The 11396-nt window shown below is 43.4% G+C and overlaps 1 protein-coding gene across 3 annotated transcripts in view; it reads right to left on the bottom strand.

The window, feature by feature from the left end:
- The window catches only part of heatr5a (HEAT repeat containing 5a), an 87961-nt gene that overhangs the window by 2819 nt on the left and 73746 nt on the right, over positions 1–11396 (bottom strand). For all 3 annotated transcript variants that reach the window (XM_053632102.1, XM_053632103.1, XM_053632104.1), the window contains 4 exons: positions 10228–10375; positions 5617–5889; positions 4523–4747; positions 235–386 (listed from right to left, as the gene is read on the bottom strand). In XM_053632102.1, coding sequence (XP_053488077.1) covers positions 235–386; positions 4523–4747; positions 5617–5889; positions 10228–10375 — 798 coding nt within the window. The remainder of the gene's footprint in view (positions 1–234; positions 387–4522; positions 4748–5616; positions 5890–10227; positions 10376–11396) is intronic.

Here is an 11396-nt window from a genome sequence, read left to right as displayed (position 1 = left end):
CTTGATGTACTACTACTAGACATACACAGAGATTGTTCATAAGTGCATTTCTGCGTCACAATCAGATGGCATACTATGTGCAAAGAAAAAATATATTACATGCAAAGAATCCTGATGAAATACATAGAAACAAAAGTTTTTTTAAAAAAATTGCTCCTTGACTGTTTTAGAACCTTATACTGCAGTTTCTCTTCATTAGGTAAAATGCTGTATGTTCTATTTATCCCTGCTTACCATGGGGTCCTTGGACTCCAGGCCAGCCTGGAACTTTCTGAGGCAGCATGTCTTTAGCGGCTCTACATTGGTAACCTCAACACTGGCACAAAGCAGGAAGATGGTGAGTGCCGTCAGCAAAGTGACCTCATCCACACCAGATTCTGTTGTGTCTACAAAAGAGGAACAACAGATCTAATGATTCAAACATTCTTTTAAAAAATAAATAAATAAATAAATAAAATAAAAAGGTGAATCAGCTTGTAACAGATAAGTCACAGGGACTTGTATGGCAGATGCTTGACATACAGTCCCCTCTGTAAGAGGGGAAGAGCAAGGCCAATTCCATTGTTTTTGCTATACACTGAAAAAAATTTGGGTTTGAGATCAAAAGATGAATATGAGCTGACAGATCAGAATTTCAGATTTCATTTCCTTATATTTACATCTAGATGAGTTAAACAACTTAGAACATGGCACCTTTGGTGGTAAACCACCCAATTTTTAGGTGAGCAAATGTATTGGAACAGACAGTCTTTAATTAAGTAAATTAAAGTAAATAACACTTAGTGCCCAGCTAACGCAGTTGGTATTGCATGAGACTCTTAATCTCGTTATCGTGGGCTTGAGCCACACACTGGGCACCAGCCCAGTCACAAGCTAATGCACTCTCAGTGCCGGTCCAAAGCTCAGATAAAATGGAGGGGAAGGCCATCAAGAATGCATCCGGTGTAAAACCTCAATTCAAATACGCAGATCATAAACACCTCATTTCCATAATGGAAACAGATGATTCGCTGTGGCGAAGAAAGTAAATAACATTTAATATTTGGATGCACATCCCTTGATTGAAGTAAGAGTATCAACCCAGTGACCCAGTGACATCAACAAACTGTTGCATTCTTCTTTTGCAATGCTTTTCCAGGCTTGAACTGTAGCTTCTTTCAGTTTTTCTATGGGGTGGGGGTCAGGGTAGGGTGTTCTCCGTTCAGTCTCAGCTTCAGTTGTATTAAGATTTGGTAATTGACTTGACCAGTCTAAAACCTTCCACTTTTTTCCCCCTCATGAAGTCCTTTGCTGTGTTGGCAGTGTGTTTTGGCTCATTGTCTTGCTGCATGATGAAGTTCTTCCTAATTAGATTAGATGTATTTGTCTGTAAACAAATACAGACAAAATGCTTCTGTAGACCATAATTCATTCTGCTGCTACTATCATGGGTTACATCTAGTGAACCCGTTCCAGAAGTAGCCATGCAAGCCTACGCTATGACACTATGTCCACCATGCTTGATCAATGACCCCATATGTTTTGTATCATGAGCAGATCCTTTCTTTTTCCACACTTGAGGTTAATCTTGGTTCCAGAACTTTTGTGGCTCATCTCTGCATTTATTTGCAAATTCCAATCTGAATTTCTGACTCTTCCACGTAATGAGTGGTTTGCATCTTGTGGTATGTTTGCGCTCAAACAGTCGATTGGAACACTGGAGGTTGTTGGAGATGTCGCTGACTGTTGTTTTTGGTTTTACTTTCACAGCTCTCACATTGTTTCTGTCATCAACTGCTGTTGTTTTCCAGTGTGGGGGAATGAGCAAACTAGCATGGCACACCTGATTCTTATTTGTGAATGGTTATTTAACATTCTGTTTTCTTTCTTGCGCTCTCTCTCAGTGAGTGGGTCCAAAGCATGCGTGTGTGTGCGCGTTGTGTGAGCTGAACTGAACCAAGCAGCTGGAAAGCTGCCTAGTTTACATTGCATTTTGTTTAGCTTTTTTGAAACTGTGCAGAGGAATGGATAATAATAAACGCTCAACAGTCATCTCAACCCAAGTCCGCTGAGTTCTTGAGGAACTCAGGTGTCATGCGGACACGGATTCCAGTGCTCTGGTCCAGGTTCTCAAGTCACTAGTGCAGATGCAGGCCCGACAGCATTAAGCCTAGTTCACACTACATGACTTTAAGCCCGATTTGCAAGTCGCTGAGCTGGCTGACAAAAGACCTTTGATCAGAGGCAACTCGGTGAGCAATCAGCGCTCGCCAAATGGCAGTCGATCGTTATGTGTGAACTACTCAACGATGCATCGCTGAGGCTCACCGACCAATCTCTGAGGCATCAGCAATGGCAAACATATTTGGCATGCTAAATATCTGGAGCTGTCGGGCGACTCCACATCCCGTGTTGTCACTGGCAGTGATTCTGGCAACGAACTACAGCCAATGAGATAGCAAGGCATGGGGTGAGGTCACAGTGAGCAAGGGAAACCCAGGAAACCTATGGCAGAAGCATAAAGGGGAGAAGCTTTACAAACATTTTTGCTCACTTCCAACTCTCTCTGTAGCACACACAATCCCTGCCCCGATGCATGTGCTAATCCATTCTTTCACCCACTTTCAGCACAAATCATCGTGTAAACAACTCGCACCACTTGTTTCTGTCCTACATCCATCTGCAAACAAACAACTCCTGTTTCTCACGTGGTTTTCAAGTCATATATCCGTGTCACTTCTCGCATGTGTATTCATGAAAAAATGTAGTTTGGACACCAGATATAGTCATCGGTGACAGAGTGTAAACAATAAAACAATAAAATTTTCCCTCATCCAGTTTTTCCCCAACCGACTCCAAATGAAAATTATGTAATCAACAGAAACTTACTAAAATTAAAACTAAAAATCTGTCTTTCCCTGATTGACAGAATTGTGGATTTAAAATCTGATGATGACTGAGCATGTTTCAAAAATGCTTGGGTGAAAACTCACTTAGTTTGTAGTCTGAATGATCACTCAATGTTTTTTTCCCCTCACCACAATAAAATAAAACTTATGCCCAAGATATGGAAACACAGAGCTCTTCTTCAGAACGCTTCTTCGCATTTATTCGTTTTATAATTTGGTCAAATCTGGTGTGGTTTATGCGACACTGCCCCCTAGAGGACAGGCTCACATTACACGCTAGTATGAAGACTTTACGCTATGTGAGTGTTTGCGCATGAGGTCCTGATGTGCTTGCAGAGGAGCGCTTGCAGAAATACAAATCAGCCCTAGCCCATCTGGTGCTATCCCACAAAAGTACCACTATATGACCACCACACTGACCGTGTAGTTAAAGTAAAGTTAAAGACTGAATCTCATGTGTGTTGATTTCCCTTTATCAGTGGCAATTTCCTAGCACTGCTACTGGATGAATATATTCGGTTGCACATCATTCTCAACCAAGAAGAGACAATGATGTATTTAAATAAGATTAACTAAGCCAAGTCAACTCTCATGGTGCCATGTTACAAAGAACACAGTAAATTATAAAACAAAGAAAATTACAAATTTGTAATGTCACTCGTGTTATAAAAGCAGTAAGTGACTACAGCTCAGATGTTACTTACAACTTTTATCAGAGAAACAGCACCACAGCTCTGTTTATGACACCTGAACGCTGCAATTCCATATTTGTCTAAAATCTATTCATGTATACCAACTGTACACCTGTACCACATGATAGATCAGTGTTGTTCAAATCTGGCCCTCAAGGTCCACTGTCCTGCAGAGTTTAGCTCCAATCAAACACACCTGAACAAGCTAACCAAGGTCTTCAGGATTACTAGAAAATTGCAGGCAGGTAAGTTTGGAGGTTGCATCTAAACTCTGCAGATTTGAATACTGTTTTTATTATTTGTTATGCTTATATTACATCTGTTCATTACGCAAAATGCATGAATAAAGTGGTCTTTTCCCCAGATATCTACTAGCCCTAGCTCTGTAACCAGTGGAACTTTAAACTCAGAATTTTTACAGTAGAATGCTACTATAGAGAACTATAATTATAAGTCTAATACCTGAAATGTTCTGCATGCACACTATACTTACCTAGGTACCCCCTAATAAATTATGACTGAGACTCAAACCCTTCCCATTATAAATTGACCGTAAAAGTGGAACTGTGAGTAATCTTGGGCATTTCATTTGGACTTAAGTTTTAAATTTAATGAACAAGACTGTGCAAAATGTTTTTATTGTACATGTGCATATACCTTGTAATGTGATCTAGAGATCAGTTTTTGTTCCCAGGATCTAGGACCATCTTGAGCTGAAATATTGAGGTTTCTGTACACAGCTGTATAACCAAAATTTGTTGTGTGCCATGACACAAAGATGGCTGCCATAGTTAAACCAAGTAAAATATATATATTTTTAATGGTGGTTTTGCAATGCCGATAATAAATTAGAAATAAATAAAACAAGGGTCAAGCAACCAACTTTACAATTATTGGATCACTTGAGATGGAATGACCCATCTAATATGAGAGTAGCTTTACCCATGTTCCAGCACATAAGCAGTGTCATGAGAGCAGAGCGTAACACCTGGACCCAGGCACGGCGGCTTTTCTCCACTCTGCTCATGGGAGATGAGAGGACCGTGCGTAGTGCTTGAAGTGTCCCAGGCACCAGTGTCTCTGTGCCCACTCCTCCATATTCACTCGCCAACTCCCGCAGCACCCCAAGTAACAGACAGAGCACTGTAGGCAACACTGAGACACTGCCTGGAGTACAAAAAACAGACCCGAGTAATACATGTTCAGAAGTACAGTATGTTGAAAAAACAATATTCTTAGATGTACCATGATTCTCTCTTTAAATGATTCTGCACCGATTTCCATAATTATATTCTCATCTTAAATATACTTATATTTTCATTGAAAAGCCACATATCAGTTTAAACATAATATGAAATAAGTCATAATCAAAACATAATAAAAATATAAACATTTTGTAAAAATATAAAAATATTTTTTTTGACTAAAATATTTTTTTTCAACAAGTATGAACAACTGGTTGGTGAAATGTAAAGGTGTAGGTTAGTGTGTGCACTATGCATACGTTAGCTAAACGTTATTAGCTAAACTAGCTAACAGATATGAAGACAAACTCAGAACTCCACTTTTAAAGTCTGGGTACATTTTGGATTTTGGAGTTAGAAAGACAAAATGCCTGCTGTACACGAGCTGTGTTATATCAACAATTCCTCATGTACAGAACTGAGATGCATTGAGATCATTTTATAACTGCACAATAGTACACTGAATCAAAATTGCACTGAATTGTAGGGGGTCTGAAGAGTCCCACCTCTAAGAAATAGGGAGGCAAATTTTCACTGTGCTCTGCTTGTTAATAGAAAACATTGGTTGCACTCTGCTTAATGAACTCAATTCTAAACTCAACTAAACCATTAGATACAATATACCTACAATATATCTTCCCAAAATCATATCTAAAATAAATATATTTTCAACCAATCATTTACTCTGCAAATGATCTGGATAAAGAGGCCAATACTGCATCTCTAAAAAAAAACAAAAAACAAATTAATATTGCTTTAAAGCATTAGCCACATTTTATCCTTCTAACTTACCCTCAGGAGAGCAGATGGAGGGCAATTCGGAGAGGATCCCTAAAGCTGAGGTGATCAGAGTGCAGTCGCTGTCACTTAGGGAGGAGACTATACCTCCCTGTCCACTGGGACTGCCTGCTAGTCTAGGACTGAGCTGTGGAAGTTTCCGGAGTAGTGTGCAAAGACACAGCTGCAGAGCTCCAAACACCAAAGACTTTCCCGGAACCAGGCCGCCAGTGTCCCGTCCCTCACCAAACTCCGGCACGGTTTCCTTCTCAGCTGCACCATCATCCACTGAGCACAAATGGTGTAAAGTGAGTCACATTAACAGCAAAACTATTTTTATTCAGTTTCTTTTAAGATGCAACAGCATGTGATCATCAGAACAACAAAGACCAACAAGAAAGTCCTAGCAGGCAGAGTGATAAAATAGAGTTTTACTACAAAAATCCTAGCATATGTCGGTGGACAAGGCAAAACTTGCATACGGAAGAGGGCAGACTGAGAGAGTTGATGCTGATGCTGCCCTGTGGTCGGCATAAGCAGCAGTTTGAAAAGATGCAGTTGGCTAGCTTTACATGTCTTGAAGGTATTAGCACGTATTAGCTTACACCCTCCCACAAATGGGCATGTGACCAGGCTGGGGAGAAAGCAAATGCATCTTTCATATCCCATGAATTGGGTTTTCTGCCAGGCAAATTGTGGTCTGAAGTTGGCATCTCAGCATTTTGCAGCAGAACATCCCAATATCTACTATGCATTTGCTAAGAGTTACTACATTATATATAAATATAAATTAATATACTGGTAGTGTGAGTATAGTGATCAAATGTTCAAATGAAGAGTCGAGCCAGTTGCCATCCGTCTATTTATTCAGTCAAAAGAAAACACACTATTAAATTATGATTTTATATTTTTAAAACATTTATTTCCTTGATTCCCTGAAATGTAACATGCTCTGTTTTAAAACTCTTGTAGCATGTTTCAAATAATATGGTGACTAAATACCATACCTGTCCTCTGCAGAAGCATCCAACTGTCTGGCTGTGACAGACAGGAGTGAGTGTCCAATGCTAGGTAAGGGCATGCCGCTTATCTGAGTGCATAAATGACCTGCACATGCTCCTCTTCCTCAGTTGATATTCGCTTCTCGTGACCTCTAGCTTATTTTGTACGCACAGCTCGCTGGTTCACTGACTTGCACTTTTTGTCTGCAGGAGGACATATCCCTCAGATCAGCCTCCGTCAGACATGTCTGTTTTGCTAGCCAGGTTAGCCGTGTCATTCGCTGCAAGCCACCCACACTCGCACTGCTCATTACGTTGCCTGCTTCTTCTTAAGAAACTGCTACTCGCCTTAAAGACTCGACTGAGCTCTGTGCTTCGCTGCCATGGTGCATACTAAACTGGTTCCGGCTTCCGCCAGAGATAAACAGTCGTGTGCCTGCCCGTCTGAATGCGGTGCTCTCATCGCAGCTAGGGATTCTCATCCCTTCTGCGTGTTGTGCAAGGGCCTCAAGCACGCGGAAGAAGCCATTGATTTCCCTGAGAACTGTAGCCACTGCCTAGTGCTTCCCAAAAAGCTCCGGCACCAAAGGCTCAAATTGGCCATGATCTAGAGGGTTGATTTTGGACTGTCTGACTCTGATTGGGGAAATAGCGTTGATGGTGTGCTCCCATTGACCTCTCGCGGCGCGGTCTCTCTAATTGGGCCAAACAAAGCGACCCGTCTCTCCTCGAGGGCATCTTACCAGTCCCTCACCCTCGCTCTGGAATGAGATAGACACCATTAATGACACCGTCCTCTGTAATGCACACCAAGCCATCCAGGCGAGAAGGTTTTCCATGGCCCTCTCAGTAGTAGGCGAGCATGCACTCTGGCTTAACCTATCAGGTCTCCCTTTCAGTGAGAAGGGGCCTATTGCAGGAGTGATGGTAGAGCCTGGTTGGGCCATTTTTGTCGCTTTAATGCCACAATGCTACGATGACAAAAAGAAGGAGGGCAAGGCTCTCAAGCTGTGCCTTCAGAGGAAATTCGTGCCGTGCCAGGCCTCCCCTGTATGGCCACTTAATCCCCCTGAGGGAAGCCATTTCAAGAATGCTGGCAGACCAAAACCTCGTAACAAGCCAGCAGGGTAATCCCCCTTCTTCCAAGGCTTGGGGAAGAACATCCACGCGGCCAAAAAACCCCCTTTCCCCGCTGGTACCCCCAGGGGTATTACCCCCATTATTTCCTGGTTCCAAAAAAGGATGCCTCATTTCGTCCTATTTTGGATCTCAGAGTATTGAACAAACATATGAGGAAATATGCTTTCAGAATGCTGACACAGCACTCTTTCTTGTTTAATTCATTAGAATGACTGGTTCACATCAGTCGATCTGAAATGCTTTTCCACATAAGCATTTATCCCCTGCACAGGAAATTCCTTCGTTTTGCCTACCAAGGCATATATTACGAATTCACAGTTCTTCCTTTTGGTCTCTCATGGAGTCCGAGAGGGTTTTTTTTGTGTGCAAAGGCGGGTTTAGCCCCGCTGAGAATGACGGGTCTCAGGATCCTAACTTATATAGACTATTGGCTTATCACAGTCAATTCCAGAGAGAAGGTAGTGAAAGACACTCATCGTGTGCTCGCGAACATCACATCATTCAGTTTCAAAGTGAATGTGAGCAAAAGCAATTTCACTCCTGCACAGATTATTATATTCTTGGGTCTGGAGCTGAATTCAATAACCATGCATATGCATCTATCGCGAGAGCACATGCTCTTCCTAATGAATTGCCTACCGGTTCAAGGAGGAAGCGAAGGTACAATATTGCACATGGCTCAGACTACAGGGCCTTATGGCATTAGCCATTCAGGTTTTGTCTCTTGGCCTTCTGAGAATGAGGGCATTCATGAAGTGGGTTTTATCACTCCACCTCAGCCTTTTACGCAACTTTGGCCGGGCAATCCCGGTGACGCACTCGTGCTCAGCAGCCCTGCGTCACTGGAGGAACCTGGGGTTTTATACTCATGGCACTACCCTTTGGGCAGTCATGTTGCAAAAAGTGGTGATGACACATGCATCCTCAACGGGGTGGGGAGCCATCCAGGAGCACAGAACAGTGAATGGTGTGTAGGCAAATGGACTCCGCTCAGCCCACATAAACTATTTGGAGCTCATAACACTATGGAAGGCTCTGAAGCATTTCCTGGACTGCCTCCAGGGGCATCATGTGCTGGTACGCTGTGACAATACCACGGCTGTAGCACACATCAATCGCCAAGAAGGGATACACTCCCCCAAGCTTCATGCTCAAGCTCACAGACTTTTAATGTGGAGCAGACAGCACCTTCTGTTAATACATGCGCCATGTCCCAGGCATCTTGAACAGGGGCGCAGAGTGGGAACCTACTCTATGGAGACTGGCACCTCCACCCGCAAGTAGTGGACTTATTGTGGGAGAGATTCTGTTGTGCTGCCATAGATCTCTTAACCTCATGCGAATACCCATTGTCCTATGTTCTTCTCGTTAAGGGACAGGGACACACCCTTCAGCGTGGATGCACTGGCCCATCTGTGGCCCAATTTGCTGCTCTATGCATTCCCTCCCCTTTGCTTAACAGCCCCCACCATAGCCTGGGTGAGAGTTCAGAACCTGACCCTCATTCTGGTGGCACCCAGGTGGCCCAAGGCGCCGTGGCTGGTGGAGATAATTCCTCTCTTGTATGCCCAGCCTTGGCCCCTCCTATGACACACAGACCTCTTGTCTCAGGCGAATGGAGAAATCTATCACCTTCGTCCAGAGAGGGTGGCCCTCTGGGCTTCCCCTGTGAGAGGGCAAATCTGAATGCAATGGGACACCCTCCACATGTGGTCACCAGCATACAGACTGTTAGGGCTTCCTCCACATGTTCCCTATATGTCTGTAAGTGGGCTCCTCGTAGCCTTCCTCCCTTAAGTCCTCTTCGCATTCTTTAAGCTTGGGCTGTCAGGCTTCGTTTACTCATGTCACCAGCATGTCCTTCATGTTCTTTCTGTGTACCACTATCACCTTTGTGCATGGTGTAACCAGGCATGTCATTATGGGATGAGTCAAGCACTACCTATTTAGGTGACCATCCCCTGGCTTACAGGGCCTCACTGTGAGTGTGTTGGGCAACCGGGGAGTTGTCCATTTCTCCCATAGATGGATCTCGAACATGAGATGAAAGAACAATAGGTTACTCTCCGTAACCCCGGTTCTCTGAAACATTGATTGGAGAGATCCACTAAGCTTGCCCCGCTTGCCGCATGAGAAATGAATTTTCTCACTGAGGAAGAGGAGTGTGTGCAGGTAATTTATGCTCTCAGGTAAGGGGCATGCCCTTACCTGGCATTGGCCATGCACTCCTGTCTGTCACAGCCAAACTTGTTGAAATTGGATGCTTCTGCAGAGGTCATGGATACCCTTCCCATAGGTAGATCTCTCTACTCAATGTTTCAGAGAACCGGGGTTACAGACAGTGACCCATTGTTAGAGTTGTAGCATAATTAAATGTATTTTAGACACATACAAAGACTTAGATGCAAAGCAGATAATTTAATTTAAAGCATTAATATTTCTCAGCTCCTGTGTGTGTGTGTGTGCGCGCATGCAAAAGGCTTACCCTCAGTGCTGTGGCGTTTCTCTTTTACATGCTCCTGAGTGGCACACACCACTTGCTGCACCAATTCCAACACGGCCAGCTGGATCTTTGGAGACTCTCGGGTCACAATCATCCTGTGCAGCACACTGAGGAGCTCCACACTCAGTGCCTACACACACAACACACATACATTCAGGCACACATGGACAATATGATCCAGAGTCCATTAGAAAACATCAAGCTTTTATTCCAGTTAAAATTTGTATATACTTCTAAAGTTAGCAGACATACAGTGAGGGAAAAAAGTATTTGATACCCTGCTGATTTGGTACGTTTGCCCACTGACAAAGAAATGATCATTCTATAGTTTTAATGGTAGATTTATTTGAACAGTGAGAGACAGAATAACAACAAAAAAAATCCAGAAAAACACATGTCAAAAATGTTATAAATTGATTTGCATTTTAATGAGGGAAATATGTATTTGATCCCTCTGCAAAACATGACTTAGTACTTGGTGGCAAAACCCTTGTTGGCAATCACAGAGGTCAGACGTTTCTTGTAGTTGGCCACCAGGTTTGCACACATCTCAGGAGGGATTTTGTCCCACTCCTCTTTGCAGATCTTCTCCAAGTCATTAAGGTTTTGAGGCTGACGTTTGGCAACTCGAACCTTCAGCTCCCTCCACAGATTTTCTATGGGATTAAGGTCTGGAGACTGGCTAGGCCACTTAATGTGCTTCTTCTTGAGCCACTCCTTTGTTGCCTTGGCTGTGTGTTTTGGGTCATTGTCATGCTGGAATACCCATCCACGACCCATTTTCAATGCCCTGGCTGAGGGAAGGAGGTTCTCACCCAAGATTTGACGGTACATGGCCCCGTCCATCGTCCCTCTGATGCGGTGAAGTTGTCCTGTCCCCTTAGCAGAAAAACACCCCCAAGGCATAATGTTTCCACCTCCATGTTTGACGGTGGGGATGGTGTTCTTGGGGTCATAGGCAGCATTCCTCCTCCTCCAAACACGGCGAGTTGATGCCAAAGAGCTCCATTTTGGTCTCATCTGACCACAACACTTTCACCCAGTTGTCCTCTGAATCATTCAGATGTTCATTGGCAAACTTCAGATGGGCATGTATATGTGCTTTCTTGAGCAGGGGGACCTTGCGGGCGCTGCAGGATTTCAGTCCTTCA

This window comes from Ictalurus furcatus, chromosome 9 (assembly GCF_023375685.1).
Source record: "Ictalurus furcatus strain D&B chromosome 9, Billie_1.0, whole genome shotgun sequence".
NCBI lineage: Eukaryota > Metazoa > Chordata > Actinopteri > Siluriformes > Ictaluridae > Ictalurus > Ictalurus furcatus.
Note: the sequence above shows the minus strand (reverse complement) of the source record. Positions and strands in the feature narration are given on the sequence as shown.